We start from the raw sequence: 19777 nt of genomic DNA, 5'->3' as shown, positions 1-19777 counted from the left end.
TTTTTTTTTTTTTTTCTTTTTGGCTCCGCGGCCGCGAGGCAACAGGAGAACGCCGAGGAGCGCCAGTCTCCAGCCCCGGGTCGCCTGTGGAGCTGGAGTTAGCGCAGCGGCGTCCCAGATTCGGCCCCGCCCCTGCCCCGACGCCGGGCTCCCCACTTGCTGTTTGGGGGCGGGGCCAGCAGTCAACGGAGAAAACGAAACTGTTTTGTTTTGGTTTTTTATTTGTAAGGCGAAAAGGAAATTAAAAGGGAAACTCGAGCGTTTCGAAAGGCTTGGGAGGCGGTTCGAGAAAGAAGTCTCTGGTAGGTGGTAAAGTGGGCCGAGGAGGTCGTCTCCGGGCTGGACCACGGCCACCTGAATTCCTGGACTGGATGGCTTTCGAGGAAACTGCAATTCCGCCAGGAGGCACCCTGACGCTTGCCAATTCTAGAGAAGGCTGTAGGGTGAAAACCGAAGCTAAAGTTTATTTAGCGTCTGTTCCAGGTTCAAACCATAGAACGGAAATGAAACTGAAGAAGAAAGCTGGGCAGTCAGTCCACCCCCTTCTCACCCCACCCACCTTCGCATCTTCGTGCCTTGTAAACAGTGATCTGTCCTATTGTCAGTATAGTTTGGCCTTTTCTAGAATTTTATACAATGGAATCATACCAAAGTAGTCTTTTGTGTCTGATCTTTTTACTTAGCATAATGTTTTGAGATTCATCCTTTTGTGTTGCCCAAGTATCCTCCCTTGTTACTGCTTTGTGGCATTCTGTGATATGGATATATCACAATTTATTTATCCATTCACTAATTGATGGTCGTGTTAGTCCTTTCCAGTTTGGGGCTACAGTGAATAGAGCTACTATGAATATTTGTGCACAAGTCTTTGAGGAAACAAATGTTTTCATTTCCTCTGGTTAAATACCTATAAGTGGAATTGCTGTATTTTTTGATAAATGGTTGGATATCTTCAAAAGAAACTGCTAAGTGCTTGTGCTCTGAAGTGCTTGTACCATTTTACATTCTCTCCAGCATTTTATGTCATTCCACATTTAACAGTTGTAGTGTAACTTTTGCTAAGAGTTGTAGTGTAATCTTGTTTTGGTTTTAATTTTAATTTCCCTAATGATTAATGATACTGAGTGTCTTTTGAGTGTACTTATTTTGCTATCTATGCTCTCTCTTTGGTGAAGTAAGGTTTATTGAAATCTTTTGCCCATTTAGTAAATCAATGGCTTCACGTATCTGAGGGTTCTTTCTATATTAGAGTTCTTCAGATGTTTTATACCATATCCTTTATTAAATATTTATATATTTTTAAATATTTATTTATTTGCAGATGAACACACAGTACCTTTATTTTTATGTGGTGCTAAGGATCGAACCCAGTGCCTCACACATGCAAGGCAAGCAGTTTACCACTGAGCTACAGCCCAGCCCCTTAAATATATATTTTGTAATGTTTTCTACCAGTCTGTGGCTTACTTTTTCATTTTATTAAAATTATCTTTTGAAGAGCTAGTTATATTTTATGCAGTTCTTTCATTTTTTCCTTTTGTGTTGTTTTTTCACCTGAAAACTTTGCTGAACACAAGATTGCAAGATATTCTCACTTGTGTTCAAGAAGTTTTACAGATTTAGGTCTTTATTGTATTTCAAACACATTATTCTTTATAGTGTGGGGAGAGAGTAAAGGTAGTATTTATTTTTTTCCATGTGGACTTCTACTTGTTCCAGCTTTGTCTATCTCCATTAATTTGCGTGATTTGTTTCTGGATTTTTAATTGTTCCATATGATCTACTGACCTATATATCTGTTTTACTCTACCCACACACTGTCTTGTTTACTATAAATCCTGAGTCTCAAATTCAGTTCATATGATAAGGGCTGGGATTGTAGCTTAGTGGTAGAGCACTTGCTTACATGTGTGAGGCATTGGGTTTGATTCTCAGCACTACATACAAATTAATAAATAAATAAATAAAATTCCATCAATAACTAATAAAATATTTTAAAAAATCAGTTCATATGAGCATATCAGCATTGTCCTTTTTCAGTATAATTTGCTTATTCTAGATCCTTTGCATTTTTATATATACTTTAGGATCAACTGATGATCAAATTGATCAATTTCTACGAAACAGACTGTTGTGATTTTGCTTGAGATTGCATTGAATTATCAGTTTAGCAGAGTGCATTAGCTAGAAGCCCCAGCTGCTCTGAAGTTTGAGGCTAGAGGAAAGCTTAAGCCTAGGAGTTAAAGGCCAGCCTGGAAACATAGTGAGATCATCTCAAAAAAAAAAAAAAAGTGTATATATATATATGTGTGTGTGTGTGTGTGTGTGTGTGTGTGTGAGAGTATACATATATATATATACACATATATACACACATATTTATATATGAATTTTGGAAGAATTGGTGTTTTTTTCAGTGAACATGATCTCTCCCTCTACATTAATTCAAAGCTTTCTTTCAATTATATTTTAGAATGTTATGTGTATAGTCATACATATTTATTAAAATTATCCTTAGATATTTCTTGTTTTTTGATATTGTAAATGACACTTTTTTCAAATTTCAATTTATGACTCTTGTGACTATATAGAAATACAATTTATCTTTTATACAGTGACCTTGAATCCTGAGACCTTTCTATATTTACTTAATAGTTCTAGTTTTAGTAGATTCTGCAAATAAGGCAATTTTATTCCTTCCTATCCAATCTCTATGCCTTTTATTTTCTTTGCCCTCTTGTATAGATTCCGAGAGATGGTGTTAGTAGGAAAGCATTAAGTCTTTTGCCAATAAGTATGAGCTTAACTACGCAGGCTTTATCAGGTTGGCAAAGTTCCCTTCTAGTCCTTGTGTGCTGAGAATATTTATCATGCATGGGTAGGTGTTGGATTTTGTCAAGTTATTTTTCTGTCTGTACTAATTGTATTTTTTCCTGTTAATATGGTAAAATATAATCGACTTTTTAATGCATTTCTAGGCTAAACTCCCACTTGCTCATAGGCACTACCCATTTTGTTTTGTTGTTTTGTGTTCAGTGTTTTAAAATTTGGATTTTTGTATCTCTGTTATTTTGTTCTTTTTTTTTTTTTTTCCCCCACAGCACTGGGGATTGTACCCAGGGCCTCAGACATGCTAGGCAGGTACTGCATCCCCAGCCCTTTTTATTTTATTTTGAAATTGAGTCTCACCAAGTTGCCCTAGCAACTTGAAATGTTCCTGTCTCAACCTCTGTGTAGCTGGGATTATAGACTTATACCACCACACCTGGCTTGCCTCTTTTTGATACTGGGGTATTGCTGAGGTAAAAAAACAAACCAAAACAAAACAAAACTAAATGGGAAGTGTTCCTTCTTCCCTGGCTTTCTGAAGGATTATGTATCGAATTAATACTGTTTTTTCCCTTAACTGTTTAGAACAATTCACCCATTTGCATTAAATAAAACAAACAAACAAAAAAGTAATGATGGTAAAAGATCAGGTACTGGGGAACCCTTAAATTTAGAGATTACCTTTATTATTTTTTTCTTTCTGTACTGGGGATTGAACCCAGGGCTTCACACATTAGGCAAGCACCCTACCACTGAGCCACATCCCCAGCCTGATTACCTTTTCCTTTAAAATTCAAATAGAATAAATCTAATTCAAATAGAATTATTCCACTTATTAACGTTGAAAACAGACAAATCTAAAGTAACTCAGGATTTCTTTGAGGGCTTATAGTTTTACTGGACCTGTTATATCTGGTAACCCTGGCAAGTTCTCTCTGTTCTGTATGTCTTCAGGTGACCTCTGTCCTTTTTTCACATCAAAATCCAGTATGGACTTGGCCCCATAGTCTTCCATTTCCCCAGCTACCACTAGTACCACTAACACTAGGCTTCTGGAATGGTTAGGACAGCAGCAGGAATTTGTAGAACAACTTACACTTACTTTTTTTTTTTTAAAGTACCAGAGATTGAACCCAGAGTTGCTTAACCACTGAGTCACATCCCCAGCCCTTTATTTTTTATTTTGATACAGGCTCTAAGTTGCTTAGGCCTCTATTAGTTGCTGAGGCTGCCTAGGAACTAGCAATCCTCCTGAGTTGCTGAGATTACAGATGTGTGCCACCATGCCTGGCTATACTTTGTTTTGTACAGTTAAAATAAGGAGATGATCAAAGTATGATTTTATGAAACACACATTTTATTGCCAAAGATTTTTTTTTATGTTTGAGGAGAATAATAATGGAAATAAATTTCACAGAGAATATATTCAATAGGGAAGATACATAAACCACATAGTGTGTAAGTTCCAATTTCATTGGAGTCTAATTATTAAAGTCTACAGTGGCACAATTAGGATGGAAAGTAAAAGTTTGATTGTTTCAAGTATTCCTGCGTAAGAGTAGTTCTCAGCAGAGACTAGACATGTGGGCAGTGCTGGTGCTGCCTGGCCAGGCTTTGGGACTTGGCTCAAAGGCTACCTGGACAGTCCTGCCTGGCAGAAGCTCTCGAACTTTGGAGAAGTGGCCAACACAGTGTGGTTTGCCACAACGTAAGCTCTCAAAGTATCTGCCAAACTCTTGAGTTTAATACATATTTTGGAGTCTAATGGTTGAAGTCAGAAACTCACATATGGGTTCTGATAAAGCATGATATAACATTCTCATAGCAAGGGGCTTACCCTTCAAGTTGTTATCACAGAAAAAATATGGCATTTGCCAGTAAATGGGTGGAACTGGAGAATAACATACTAAGTGAAATAAGCCAATCCCAAAAAACCAAAGGCTGAATGTTCTCTTTGATATGTGAATGCTAGTCCCTAACAAGGAATGGTAAGGGAGGGGAAATAGAGAAATAGGAAATATGGCAAATTTTGTATTTGGAATCATTTCAAAACTACATAATAATTTTTTTTTTACTTTTAAAAAAATCTTTATTTATTTTATTCTTATTTGTTGCTTTTAGCTATACATGACAGTAGGATGTATTCTGACATACATACATGGGTTGCAGCCCATTATATTTTTTTTAAAGGTAAAATAGATCTTTTATTCATTTGTACTTAAATTAGCCAAATGGGTACTGATTTATCAGAATGCGACTAAGTATAAAATATCTTAAGTATCTTTCTACAAATATTAATGAGCAAATTAGGCATTAGAGTAAAATAAGAGTCCAAACAGGTGGAGGAAATCAATGAAGCACATTATGTAGCTTAACCCTTCACTCTTCACCTCAACAACTGCCTTTTTTGGTACCAGGGATTGAACCACCCAGGGGAACTCAACCACTAAACCATATCCCCAGCCCTTTTTATACTTCATTTAAAGACACGGTCTGAGTTGCTTAGGGACTTGATAAGTTGCTGAGGCTAACTTTGAAGTCAGAGTCTTCATGCTCGCCTCCTGAGCCATTGGGATTATAGTGTGCACCACCATGCCCAGCAACAACTGACTTTTTAATAAGTAAAATCTTCCAGTAGCAGAAAGTAGAACTAATCCTTCTTATACTTCTTTGTACTTTTTACTTCCTGTTCTTAAGGTGAAGATTCTATATCCTAAAGACATCCAAACTAGGGGCTGGGGTTGTGGCTCAGTGGAAGAGTGCTTGCCTAGCATGTGTGAGGCACTGGGTTCGATTCTCAGCACCACATATAAATGAATGAATAAAATAAAGGTCCATCAACATCTAAAAATAAAAAATAAAAAAAAGATATCCAAACTAGTAATAGTTCTTATCTGTAGCCAGAGACATCTTGTCTGTAGCAAGCAAGGCTATTAAAACTTCTTTAGGCTGGGGCTGGGGCTGGGGCTCAGCGCTAGCGCCCTTGCCTGGCATATGTGAGGCACTGGGTTCAGTTCTCAGCGCTGCATATAAACAGATAAAATAAAGATCTATCAACAAATATATATACATGTATATATATATGTATATATATATACACACACACACACAAAAAAAATCTCTTTGAGGGCTGGGATATGGCTCAGTGGTGGAATGTTTTCCTAGCATGCATGAGGCCCTGAGTTTGATCCCCAGAACCATATACACACAAAAACTTGTCTTTGATGAGTCTCTAATCAGACTCAAAATCCTCAAATTGGCACAGTAGCACAATGAGAACCAGGATATCAAGCAGAAAAGTATACAGCTCCAAAGTTAAAAAAAAGAAAAAGAAAATCGGGCTGTGGTTGTGGCTCAAGTGGTAGAGTGCTCACCTAGCAAGTGTGAGGCACTGGGTTTGGTCCTCAGCACCACATAAAAATAAAATAAAGATATTGTATCTCCTAAAACTAAAAAATAAATATTAAAAAAATCCTTCAGGGGCTGGGGATGTGGCTCAAGCGGTAGCGCGCTCGCCTGGCATGCGTGCGGCCCGAGTTCGATCCTCAGCACCACATACAAAGATTTTTGTGTCTGCCGAAAACTAAAAAAAAAATAATAATAAATATTAAAATTCTCTCTCTATCTCTTTAAAAAAAAAATCCTTCAAGGAAGGAATTTAGCCACTGCCCAGACCAAAAATGAATCATGTACCCATCCTTACATATTTTCAGACTGCCTGTTAAGAAAGTAATTTAGGAATAAATCCATGGATTGTGGAGTACTAAAATACCTATGGCTTTCACCAGTGAATGCCAAGGTTGTCTCCAAATCACTGGCAGGAAAATTTTGTTGGAACTGCATAGAGGGCTGCAGAGATTCCTCTCCATAGTTGTAGAATGAATTGTTCCAGGCCTGATTGTTCCAGGATTGGGTATACCAGGTTTGAGTATTCCAGGAGTGGTTGCTCCAAGACTGGCTGCTCCAAGACTGGCTGTTCCAGGTCTGGTTGCTCCAAGTTGGGTTGTTCCAGGTCTGATTGCTCCATGGTGGAAGGTTTCCAGGTGAACTAACCTGGTACCCCTGGTTATAATTAGAGTAGGGGCCTGAATATTCAGTGGGTAATGAGCCCTGAGTCACACTATTGCTATTCTTTGGCCAGTTGTTTTTCTGCCATCTCTTACATTTCATTCTTTGGTTTTGGAACCAGGTCTTAACCTGTTTGTAGCTAAGGTTCAGATTGCTAGAAAGTTCTTGCATCTGCTGGAGGCTGAGATATTTTTGTTTCTGAAACCTGTCATTTAGTATACACAGCTGAGTCTGAGAAAACACTGTGCGCATCTTCTGTTTCTTGACCTGGATCTTACTGTCTTCCTTCTTTATTGTGCTTTCCTGTACAGAAGTGGATGGTTTCACTTTGGGACTGGTAGAAGAATCAGGGCTATCCTGAATAAGCAGGTCCATGGAGGATGGAGAGGGAGAGACTGCAGTCTCTGTGAGGGGCATCTCAGCAGATGACATTTGAACAGGTGGATAAATTTCTTCGGGACCATTAATCACAGGTATTGGTTAAAAGACCCTAGAATCAGATGCTTCCAAGCAAGGCAAACTTTGCAGAAAAGCCGGATCCATGCTCATGTTCCTCAAAAAGAGGAAAAAAAAAAAGATAAAAAGAACAAGTCTTTAAGACTTAGGTAAAGACCTAAGAAAATGAAGATCTGATAAAAAAAAATATCAAGAAGCCAGAATGAAGCCAGTCTTCGCCTCAGCAGGCAACCCAATCCAGTAGAAGTCTCAGTCCATTATAATTTTGATCCTATTCTTGTGGTTGAACATAATATGGAGTTACATTGGTTGTGTATTCATATATGCACATAGGAAAGTTCTGCCTTATTCATTCTACTGTCTTTCCTGATCCCATTTCCCCTTCCTTCTCTTTATTCCCATTTGTCTAATACAATGAATTTCTCTATTTCCCCTCTCTACCTTTCCTTGTTAGGGGCTAGCATTCACATATCAGAGAGAACATTCAGCCTTTGGTTTTTGGGATTGGCTTATTTCATTTAGTATGTTATTTTCCAGTTCCATCCATTTACTGGCAAATGCTATAGTTTCATTCTTTGAGGCCGAGTAATATTCCATTGGCTACATAATAATTTAAAATTTAACATTAGGTAGAACTGGTCCACAAAATTCATTAGTTATTTGCTATGGCAGTTACAACTCCCTTAATTTACTCTATAGCCACAATAATGACACATTTTAACTTCACATTTCCCCAACTCTAAGTAGGAGTTCCTGCTTGGGCTCAGTGTTTCACCAAAATAATTATAACTGCTTTTAGAATGATTTTTCAATGATTTAATGAATCCTTTAATATTTAAATTTTTCTATCCAGCAAACTGCTAAAATAAAAACTTGAGATATTATGTAACATAAAATATGCATCTACATAGCCTTAAAACATAAACATTAGTTAACATTTTATTTATTTTTTTCAAACTTGACAGGCTTTCAGACTTGCAGGCAGTATATTAGAGGTGCAATAATTTTTTAAAAATATCAATATTATTCATATTCAGTTTATTTTTAAATTGTTCAGGAAATAATTCAGTAAAAGCAAACATTCTAATAGCAAAGTTAGGGATACAGGAGATGTTGTTGTACATAATTTTGTTAAACTAAAAATACTATTCTCTCTCTCTCTCTTTTTTTTTTTGGTACTGGGGACTGAACCCAGGGGCACTTAACCACTAAGCTACCTCCCCAGCCCATTTTTATATTTTATTTAGAGACGGGGTCTAACTAAATTTCTTTAGGCCTCACCCAGTTGCTGATCCTGGCTTTGAACTTGCACTCCTCCTGACTCAGCCTCTGGAGCCACCAGGATTACAGGCCTATGCCTTGCCCAGCAGAAAATACTATTGTTGATAATACTGAGAGGCTTGAGTGCCTGAGGCCTTCATGAGACTCTGAAAGGTGATCATTACATTGTGACCATGGGTGACACAAAGCCTCTGCTTTTGTTGATGGCTACTTGAAGTGCTTCTTCCATTCTTTCCATTGTAGAATATTTAGGCAGGTCTAGAATACTATGACATGTCAATGATCTTGGACAGTCGTTTTCACTGAAAGTTGTGGGACAGCGAAATCTTATTCCTACATCCTGTATGCCTCTTACTTGCAGCCTATCACATCCTGTAAGAAACACTAGAAAGGAATGCAATTTGGTTAAGGTACTTCATAGAAAAGAGCAAAACTTATGAAAATAAATTAATGATTACATTTACTAAATGTTGAGTGTTCACATGTAGAAAGAGCTAGAAAAATCATGGACATTTGGTTTTTGCCCTCCATGAGTTCACGATCTAATTGCCAGGAAATTACATACATGAAAATATAATAGCAAGATATAAAGAAGTTTAATTTAGCTCGACTAGGAAATACAAGTTTAAGGGTCAACTGGAGGAACTGAGACTCAGGGCAGGGAGAGATGGCATGTTGGTCTGCAGGGAGACCTCAGAGAGGTCACACTGGCTAGTTCTCTAGTAGGAGCTGGATGAGCTTTCAAGTGTGAAGGAAAAACAAAATGGAGTAGCATTGGCTCAGAGCACCAAAAATGAAATCACGAGGTTAACCAGATCTCAGACAAGTGCATAGCTGAACCTTTGAACTGGTCTGCAGACATGCCCATCCTTGGAGCTGGCCTTTGAAACACTGTTAACCTTTGTTGACCTTCTGTACAGTGGACCCCTTCCCCCAAACTACCCAGAGACTGAAAATACACCCAATCCCTTTCTTTTAAGATGACTTAACTTGGCCAGCACTAATCATAATTCCTGACTAACAAGGGCCCTAATTCCCAACCCACTTGCAGTTTAAAGCTATAAATACAGCTACCATCTGTAAAACCTTGGTGCACACTTGTTGTTTGAATTTGTGTTCTCCCAAATTTCAATCCTAATTAGCCCCAAATAAAAGTAATTTTCTTTGTTCTTGACTAGGTTGCTTTATTGTAGGCCAATACAATAGGTAGGGGGAAAAGCCAAGGGGGGATGATATAATCGAACTCATTGAAAATACAGACAGTTGAAGCGCTGGGATAAAGCAAGTTTCCCTGTAAGTGAGGATTAAAAAGGTAGTTTGGACTTGTTAGTGAAGAACTCACAATTATTCGCAACAATATATTCAGTGGCAACAAAAATAACAAAGTGTGTATCAAAAATTGAGGTGGGCCTGTTGGCACATACCTATAATCTCAGCAGTTTGGGAGGCTGAAGCAGGAGAATCATAAGTTTAGAGCCAGCCTCAGCAATTTAGCAAGGTCTAAGCAATTTAGTGAGCCTCTATATCAAAACAAAGTAAAAAACAAAACAACAACAAAACCATCTGGAATAAGGAAAGAGGTCACAGTCTAAAAATGGGATTAGTTAGTGTGGAAGACTTTGTAAAATAGCAATATGTCTATTACTCTTATTTATTTATTTTTTTGTACCAGGGATTGAGCCTAGGGGTGCTTAACCACTGAGCCACATCCCCAGTCCTTTTTATATTTTGAGACAGGATCTTGCTAAGTTGCTTAGGTCCTTGCTAAATTGCTGAGGCTGGCTTTGAACTTGCGATCCTCCTGCCTCAGCCTCCCAAGCTGCTGGGATTACAGGCATATGCCATCGTGCCCGGCTTCTTTTATTTTTTAAAATGGGAAACAGGATTGTGTAAGGAAAAGAGTGCTGTTCTAGAAGGCAGGGAACCTGGTCCTACTCCTTACTCTGCCATTAACACACATGACCTACCATTAAGAACTTGACTTCATTGCAAACAAGATAATTGTCTTAAAAGATATAAAATTGTAGACCTCTCTGATATTGCAGTACTTACAGAGGAATTTTTTCTTTTCATCCAAAGTTAACTTGTGGAAAGCTTTCCAAAACATCTGTATAGTTGGATGTGATCTGTAGTACCCGTCATAATACTGGGAATTCTTGAGAGAAAGGGAAAAAATGTTTTTTGGGGGAATGGAATATATACAACTTGTTTGGAAAACTGGGTATACTTTAGATATCACCTACCTTTTCAAATTGTTCCCAGTCATAATTAGTATCTCCAATTATCGCTGTCATTAGTTCCTCAGGCTGGAAATGTCTAATTATCTCCCAGTTACAGACTTTGTAAAATCCTCTATGAAATTCCTCATAAACTGCCTTTACAGAGATGTTGAAAATGTAATCAACACACCTAGAAACATAGTCCTGCCTTAAGAGAAGGGGAGAAAAAACAAAAAATGGCCAATGGCCCAATGACTAGGGGAAAAAAAAAAAAAAAATATATATATATATATATATATAAACCGTTTCTATTGAGAAAGAACATAAATTCGATCTACACAGTTCTTCATTCAGTCAGGAGAATTCTTTAATAACACAAATCTGAATACAGATGCTCCTTGGCTTGATTTACAATAGGGGGGCATCCCAATAAGCCTATTGTATGTAAATTGAAAACATCATAAATCAAATGCGCATTTAATACCCCCTAGGGTACTGATCATCAGAGCTGAAACACACAGTTCACCATAGAGTACTAGTTGTTTCCCCTCATGACCGTGTAGAGCAGCTAGGATTTGCTGCCTCTGCCCAGCCTCATGAAGGAGTCTTGTACCACTTGTTGCTAGCCCAAGGAAAGATCCAAATTCAAGATTTGAAGTACAGATTCTATAGAATGCATATCGCTTTCAGACCATTGTAAAGTTAAAAAAAAATGAAAGTTGAATCATCTTAAGTCATTCTTCTGCTAAAAATCTTTCAAAGGCTTCACATTTTACTTAGGGATAAACTGCAAACCTCCCTAGCTAAGGTCAAAAACCCCTCTATGACCTGACCCTTGCCTGACTCAGCAGCCTCTTTGCCCTTCTATTTTCATCTCTGGCCATACTGACCTTCAATTGACCTGCTTGGCTGTCTCTCATTAGTAGGTAGCTCTACAATGTAAATTTCCTCTCCAGCATGTCCTGTTTCTTTACCTGATAGCTGCTGTCAATCATCATATTTCAATATGAACGTGATGTTCTCAGGGATGCTTCTTCTGTTTCTCTCCCTCTCTCTTCTTTCCTCTTCCCACACGTGTCCCTTTACAGACTTATTTCTTGCACTGCCAGATGCAATTTCCACTACATGATGAATTTTCTAAAGGTATGTGGTATGGTTTAGATAGGGTCTGAGTGTCCCCCAAAGCTTCATATATTAAAATCTCCATTGTGAGGCATACATGGGGGTGGAAACTTAATCTGACTGCGTTTACACACAGGACCTTTGGGAGACAATCAGGATTACTTCAGGTCATCCCAGTGGAGCCCTCATGACAGAATACTGGTGGCCTCTTTAGAAGAGAAACCAGAAGAAACATGCATGTGCACTCCCCGACTTTTGTCGTGGTATGTCCTGTGCAGCCTCAGAACTCTGTTGTCAAGAAGGCCATCACCAGATACAGGACCCTGAATCTCCAGACTCGTGAACTAATCAACCTATTTTTTTTTTAAATTTACTTTGTGGTATCGAGGATTGAACCCAGGGCTTTGTGCATGCTAAGCAAGCACTCTACCACTGAGTTATATTGCCAGCCCACTTCTTTTCTTTATAAAGTTATCCAGCTTCAGGTGTTTCATTACAGTAATGGAAAATGGACTAACATAGGAGGGTCACTACAGGAGGCATTTTCACCAGAGACATGATTATCTCCAACCCTTTAAGCAACCTTTGGGAACTAGGATACCTAAATCAACTTCTCTCTTCCCTCCCTGGAACCAGTGGTATGCTGGTAAATGATACAAACATTTTATGAATATTCAAAGTAGAGAGTCTAGGTGGTAAAACTTACTTATTGCTTTGGTCCACAGGTACAGAGATTCCATTTGGAATTAAATCAACATCAGTTTGATCCCAGTGTATCTGTAACCACAATGTTTTCCATACTAAACATGACTATAAGTCTGAATAATCAACCACCCCACAATACCACTATTTCCAGACATTTTTCCCTATAAAATTTACATGATTTTGTCATGTAGTTCAGCCTTTTAAATACACATAAACAATTTTTAAAACTTACCCTAATGCATGTTGTATATAGATTTCAAGAGTGAATTATTATTTATCTGTTTTCATTGTTTATATTGAGTAACTGCTGTATTTTTGGTGAACTATATATATAAGGTATCAAACAAGGAGCAAGTGGGCAAAAGCTTTGTAGTACACTAGTGAAATATCTTTCAAAAAGTATGGATCCAGGTTGTGGTTGTGGCTCAGTGGTATAGTGCTTGCCTAGCATGTGTGAGGCATTGGCTTCAATCCTCTGCACCACAAAAAAATATTAAATAAATAAATAAATAAAATAAAGTTATTATGTCCATCTATAACTTGAAAAAAAAAAGTATGGATCTGCCAGGCATGGTGGTGCACACCGGTAATCTCAGTGACTTGGGAAGCTGATGGAGGAGAGTCACCAAGTTCAAGACCAGCCTCAGTAATTTAGTGAGGCCCTAGGCAACTTAGTGAGACCCTGTCTCAAAATAAAAAATAAAAAAGGGCTGGGAATGTGGTTCAGTGGTTAAGCACCCTTGAGTTCAATGCTTGGTGTGTATTTAAAAAAAAAAAAAAAAAAAAAAGTAGTTTGGATCCCAAGCCCAGCCCAAGGGTGTGCTCCTATAATGCCGGCAATTCAGGAGGCTGAGGTGAGAGATTCACTTGGGTCCACCTGCTTGGATACTAGACTGGGCAACACAGTAAGACCCCCATCTCAAAAACAAACAAACAAACAAAGGATAATGTATTTAAGACACTATAAAAATTATTTTTAGAAATCACAGATTAGGAGCTAGGATTGTGGCTCAGTGGTAGAGCACTCACCTAGCACGTGTGCGGCCCTGGGTTCGATCCTCAGCACCACATAAAAATAAATAAAGTACTGTGTCCAACTACAATTAAAAAATGAATATTTAAAAACAATATGTAAAAAAAATCACAGATTAGGGCTGGTAGTATAACTCAGGGTAGCGAACTTTCTTAGCATGCACAAGGTCCTAGGTTTAATCCCCAGCACCATCATCAAAAAAATGAAATCAAAACAACAACAATAAACCCTAATAGATTAGAGCTAAACAGTGATCTAGCTATCATTAGTACTCACAGAAAAATATATGAAAAGTTCTTCCATATCAGCAGCTTCAGCATTTAGAAGACATTGCAAATTCCTAGTGAAAAATGCAATTTAAAAAATTATATTTGTTCATTTCATGAAATTTCAAAAGTAATAAATATTTGGTGGGAAAAACTGTGAACAATATAGGATGTACCAAATGCAGTGTAAATTTCTTCTCCTCCACCTTCCCACTCCTCTTTCTAGAGGAACCTCTTTCTATTTGATTTTTGGACCATGGCTATCCTATAGACATTTGCAGTGTATTACGAAAAGTACAAAAAGGAACCCCTTCCTCTAGACCAGTGATTCTCAACCAGGGACGATCTGCCTTTCAGGGGGCATCTGGCAAAGTCTGGAGATATCTTTGGTTGTCTCAATGAATGGGAGGGCTGATGCTGGCAAAGTGGGTAGCAATCCCAGATGCTTCTAAGCATCCCACAGTGCCTAGGACAGCCTCACACAACAAATAATTAAACATCCAGGGGGCCAGTAGTATAGCCCAGTGGTAGACTGCTTCTCTAGCATGCAGGAGGCCCTGCTGTTTAATCTGCAGCACTGAAGAAAAAAGGAAAAAAAATTAAATAGTCCAAAATGTCAATACTGCCAAGGTTGACAAACCTTATTAGCATAAATCTAGCCAAATTATTCTCCCACTAACAGTGCATGAGCTGGGCATGGTGGTGCATGCCTATAATCCCAGCCTGTAACCACTAAGCCACATCCTCAGTCTTTTTTATATTTATTCTTATGTACTTATGTATTTATTTACTCATTGGCATTGATGATTGAACCCAGGAATGCTTAGCCACTGAGCCACATCCCCAGCCCTTTTTATTTTTTATTTTAAGACAGGCTCTCAGTAAGTTGCTTAAGGCCTTCCTAAGTTGCAAAAGCTGACTTTGAATTTGCACTCCTCCTGCCTCTGACTCCCAAGTTGCTGGGATTATAGACGTGTATCACCATGAACAGCTAGGTTTACTCAATTTTAAGTAATGCTAAAATTCAAATTCATCTGAAGGATATACAATATTGAAATGAAAGACCTTGTCTGTGTATTTATCTGTATAATATTATTTATGCTTTTAAACCATTGAGACTTACTAGATAAAGTCTTAATATATTTACTTACTTCCCCAAAAGAGGACTGAGTTCTTTTAAATCTTCCAATGATGGTTTTTTGTAGAGAAGTTTCTTATACAGAGCCAGTGGGAAAGAAAGATTGGCAACATTTAAATTGTACAGGGAGAGTCCACATAGCATCCCAAAGAGGAAATATTTCTTCTTCTCAATTGTGGGCTGGAAAAGGAAGTACAATAAACAAACAAAAAACAAAACCCCAGTTATTTTAAATGATCAATTATACAAAGGGATAATGACTTTAGTAAAGAAAATTTCTTAGTTCCCTCTTTCCTATCCCTGTAGAAAAATCGACACTGAGGAAGAAGGATGTACTTCATCTCCATTTCCAGTCAGCATCAGGTTGTCAGATGCACATCCCATGACTGAAGTTCTCTTTGGCACTGCAGCTGAATAACTAAAACCCTTCAATTCAGCAATCTGTAATTTAGAACCAGTTGGTAATATGTGTGGTGTCTGATCACTGCATCGTATATATGTTTCAGGAGCAAAAGGATTCGCTTATGTACTAATTCTTATGTGGAAACATCAAGAGACATTCAATAAATGCTTGCTGATAGACTGATAAAAAGTCCCACCATGGCCACACCTTAACTGTTCCTATCTTTTAGAGGTTCATTAATACTCAAAAAAAGTATGAAACCCTTTTCAGTATTTTTTCATATGCCTTCCTCCTTCTCTTCATCTTCCCTGTCCTTTCTTTTTTTTTTTTAAGTTGTTGATGATTTTGTTTATTTATATTCACTGCTGAGAATCAAACCTAGCATCTCACCCATGCTAGGCAAGTGCTCTACCACTGAGCCACAACCTCAGCCCCTTCCCTAGCCTTTCCTCCATCATGTCATTTGGGGGAACAGTTTGAAAGTATATGAGAAAGGGGACCAATAAATAGAGTCAATATGTGATTAGAACTATTTGGTCTATGTTACTAACAGAGAAATGATTTTTTGTTTGTTTGTGTGGGGTGCTGGGAATTGAACCCAGGGCTTTATACTAGGCAAGCACTCTACCACTGAGCTACATCCTAGCTCAAGACTTTTTTTTATTACTTAAAAAAATAAAATTTTTATACTTCAAAGATCTTTTAGAACCATTACAGAAATCAATCACTTATAGCCAGGCATGGTACTACACACCTGTAATACCAGCAACTTGGAAGGCTGGGGCATGAGGATTTTTACTTCAAAGCTAGCTTCAGCAATTCATCGAGGCCCTAAGCAACTTAGCAAGCCCCTATCTCAAAATAAAAATGAATGAGGATGTGACTCAGTGGTTAGGTTCAATCCCAAGTTCCAAAATATATATATATATATATTTTTTTTCAGGATTAAGAGTTATTTCTAGGACTCTAACAGCAACTTCTCTCCTAATTTAAAACACTCAAAATTACTACTACTCAAAATTCAGGATATATCCTAAACATCTGTCCATCAGAGACTAGGTATATAGACCATAGTATATCCATATAATGGACTAATACTCTAGAATGAAAAAGAGTGAACAAAGGATGCATGCCAAAACATGGATGAATCTCAACGATAATAATAATGAAGCCAGGTGCAGTGGGACACACCTGTAAGCCCAGAGGCTTGGAAGGCTAAGGCAGGAGGATCGTGAGTTCAGAGCCAGCCTTAGCAATTTAGAGAGGCCCTAAGTAATTTAGCAATACCCTGTCTCAAGATAAAAAGAGCTGGGGATGTGGTTCAGTGGGTAAGTGCCCCTGGGTTCAATCCCCTGTACCAAAAATAATAAATAAATAAATAAATAAATACTAATAATGAAAAAGAGGCAGTAAAGACTACACTATGAACTCATTTATAATTCTAGGAAATTTAACCACTCTGTAGTGACAGAAAGCAGATCAGTGGTTGCCTAGGCACTGGGGGAGAGGAGTAGGAGAGAAGGTGAGACAAGGATAAGAAGAAACTTTGGATTATGGCGAGAATGCCATGGGTATATAAATATGTCAAAGCTTATCAAATTGGACATTTTAAATATGTACAGCTTATTATATCTTAATTATACTTTATTAATGCTGTTTAAATATTTAGCCAGGTGCAGTCATGCATGCCTATAATCCCAGAGGCTTGGGAGGCTGGGGCAGGAGAATCCAAGTTCAAAGCCAGACTCAGCAATTTAATGAGGCCCTAAGCAATTTAGCAAGACCCTGTTTTGTTTTTTTGTTTTTTGTTTTTTTAAAAAGGCCAGGGATGTGGTTCAGCGGTCAAGTTTACTCCTACTAACTGGGGTTCACTCCCTGAAAACGGCGGGGGGGCGGGGGTGAGCATGTATGCATGTTTGAATCACTGGGGGATCTTAATTAATATATGTCCAATTCTGTAGGTCTGGGGTGAGGCCAGAGATTCTGCTTTTCTTTTCTTTCTTTCTTTTTTTTTTTAGATTCTGCTTTTCTACACACTCTCAGGTGAGCTATAGCTGCTGCTCTGTGCACCATATGAGTACTACTTAATGCAGGAGTTGCAACTCTTCATGAGCTCATTTTACATTATTTTCTATAGTTTCATATTGCAGTATATGGCATACTTTTTCTGTTCTGAAAACTGTGAGAAAAGAAATCACTTACATTGACAGGAAACCACATGTAGGAATCTTTTTCAGGATACATGAACATGCCATAGTTTGGCTTGGTCATCTCTTCAAACATACAGTGGAAGAACTCTGAACGGACCCCTCCACTCTCAGGACGAATTTCTTTAATAAACTCAACCTAAGGAAAAAGAAGAAATTCCCAGGCGCTGGTTTAAGATACAATGCTTTCACCTTTACGGAAAAGTGTTCAACTGCTGATGACTATTGCTACAGTCACTGGAGTTACCACAGTCACACAGTCCTTACCTCCTTCCTCGCAGTCTAATTTCCCTCAGTTGGCTGCTGAGGGAGGCCACAAGCCATCTATTTCCAGGTGGCTGTAGTGAGCGCATGGATCCTTTAGACTACCACGCGCACCAAGAGAAGGGGACTCCAGCAAGGTGTAATGTTTCCCAATTATTATCTAGTACCTTGAACCAAAATTTTGATTTGCTTCAAACCTCTGGGCCATTAACTTCCCTAATTATTCTTCTTATCTGTCTTCATCTAATCCCTTAGCTTTCACAACCTTGGCTGAGGTTGACAGCTATTCGATTTCTCCTCTATCTTCATCAGAGCTTCCACTAAACAGCCCTTCCAGTCAGTCTGGGCACGAGACCTTTGCAGGGACGGTGAGACCCTGTTGACCACAGAACTTCATGTGAGGAATCAATATTTATAGTCCCTTTTTAAAAAACTGTCTCTACTTTTGGATTTGGGTTTTGTGGCTGAGTCCTCATGTGGTTTCCCCCCTACCTAACTATTCCTTTTCTACTTCTTTTCTGGCTAATTTCCTTTTCTCTCTCTCTCGTTGTGTGGCTGGGGATTGAATACAGGACTTTATATGCTAGGCAAGCTTTCTACCACTGAGCTAAACCCCCAGCTCAAATATTTTTTTGTTGTTGTTGGTGCATTATAATTATGCATAATACTAGGATTCATTATGCCCTATTCATACATGCACACAATTTGATCATTCCCATTACCTTCCTTGTCCCTCCCGCCCTCGATCTGTTTGTTCTATTCTACCAATCTCCCTTATATTATTATTGTTATTTTAATTAGTGTTATAATTATATCTATCTATCTATCTGGGATTCATTGTGGTATATATGTACATGGACATAGTATAATTTAGTAGTTTTTATTCCCCAATACTTTCTCAAAAGCTTCCCTCTTCCCTCTCTTGATCCCCTTTCTCTACTCTATTGGTCTTCCTTTGTGAGATCTCCCCATTCTTTTATTCCTTTTTTTCCCCCCACACAGGAGAGAAGACATTTGTCCACTAACTTTCCTAGCACGATGTTCTCCAATTCCTTCATTCCATGTACCTCCAAATGACATAACTTCATTCTTCTTTATGGCTGAGTAAAACTTCATTGAGTATGTATACCACATTTTCTTTATCCATTTTTGTGTTGACGGACACCTAGGCTTGTACCTAACTTGGCTATTGTGGATTATGCTACTATAAATATTGGTATGCATGTATCACTATGATATGCTGATTTTAAATTTTTTGAATAAATACCAGAGTGGGACACTTGGGTCATATGGTGATTCCATTCCTAGTCTTTTGAGGAATTTCCATACTGCTTTCCAAAGTACTTACACTAATTTTTAGTCCCACCAACAACGTATTAAGTATACTTTTCTCCTGACATCTTCACCAGCAATTATTGTTAACTAGTTTTCTTTCTTTCTTTCTTTTTTGGTATTGGGGACTGAACCCAGAAGCGCTTTACCACTGAGCCACATCCCAGCCCCTTTTATTTTTTATTTTGAGACAGGGTCTTGCTCAGTTGTTTAGGACCTCACTAAATTGCTGAGGCTGGCCTCTAACTTGTGATCCTCCAGTCTCAGTTGTCTGAATCATTGAGATTATAGGTGTGTGCTACAACGCCCAGCCCGTATCTTTTTTTCTTTCTTTTTTTTTTTTTATGGTACCAGGAATTGAACTCAGGGGGTCACTTCAACCACTGACTCACATCCCCATGTCCTATTTTGTATTTTATTTAGAAATGTCTTTATAAATGAATTCCTATAGTGT

At 38.2% G+C, this 19777-nt stretch overlaps 3 protein-coding genes across 9 annotated transcripts in view; all 3 read right to left on the bottom strand.

The window, feature by feature from the left end:
• Herc5 (HECT and RLD domain containing E3 ubiquitin protein ligase 5) overlaps window positions 1-120 on the bottom strand; it is a 53572-nt gene extending 53452 nt beyond the window's left edge. For all 3 annotated transcript variants that reach the window (XM_015484546.2, XM_048813599.1, XM_048813600.1), the window contains exon 1: window positions 16-120. The gene's annotated coding sequence lies outside the window, so the exon portion shown is untranslated. The remainder of the gene's footprint in view (window positions 1-15) is intronic.
• Window positions 121-6361: 6241 nt separating this feature from the next.
• Window positions 6362-8121, bottom strand: LOC107141313 (homeobox protein NANOG-like). The gene is given in 1 exon segment (XM_048813604.1): window positions 6362-8121. A coding segment is annotated over 1 exon segment (918 nt). The 5' UTR covers window positions 7447-8121; the 3' UTR covers window positions 6362-6528.
• A 145-nt stretch (window positions 8122-8266) lies between these two features.
• Window positions 8267-19777, bottom strand: part of LOC107141314 (probable E3 ubiquitin-protein ligase HERC6) — a 49248-nt gene continuing 37737 nt past the window's right edge. For 2 of the 5 annotated variants that reach the window (XM_015484547.2, XM_048813602.1), the window contains 7 exons: window positions 17723-17866; window positions 15131-15297; window positions 13990-14053; window positions 12682-12752; window positions 10878-11061; window positions 10687-10789; window positions 8267-9018 (listed from right to left, as the gene is read on the bottom strand). In XM_015484547.2, the coding sequence (XP_015340033.1) occupies window positions 8795-9018; window positions 10687-10789; window positions 10878-11061; window positions 12682-12752; window positions 13990-14053; window positions 15131-15297; window positions 17723-17866 (957 nt within the window). In that variant the 3' untranslated portion in view covers window positions 8267-8794. The remainder of the gene's footprint in view (window positions 9019-10686; window positions 10790-10877; window positions 11062-12681; window positions 12753-13989; window positions 14054-15130; window positions 15298-17722; window positions 17867-19777) is intronic. The other 3 variants (XR_007351365.1, XM_048813601.1, XR_007351366.1) reach the window with 3 other exon arrangements.

The sequence above is a fragment of the Marmota marmota genome, unplaced genomic scaffold, assembly GCF_001458135.2.
Source record: "Marmota marmota marmota unplaced genomic scaffold, marMar, whole genome shotgun sequence".
Classification (NCBI taxonomy): Eukaryota; Metazoa; Chordata; class Mammalia; order Rodentia; family Sciuridae; genus Marmota; species Marmota marmota.
Note: the sequence above shows the minus strand (reverse complement) of the source record. Positions and strands in the feature narration are given on the sequence as shown.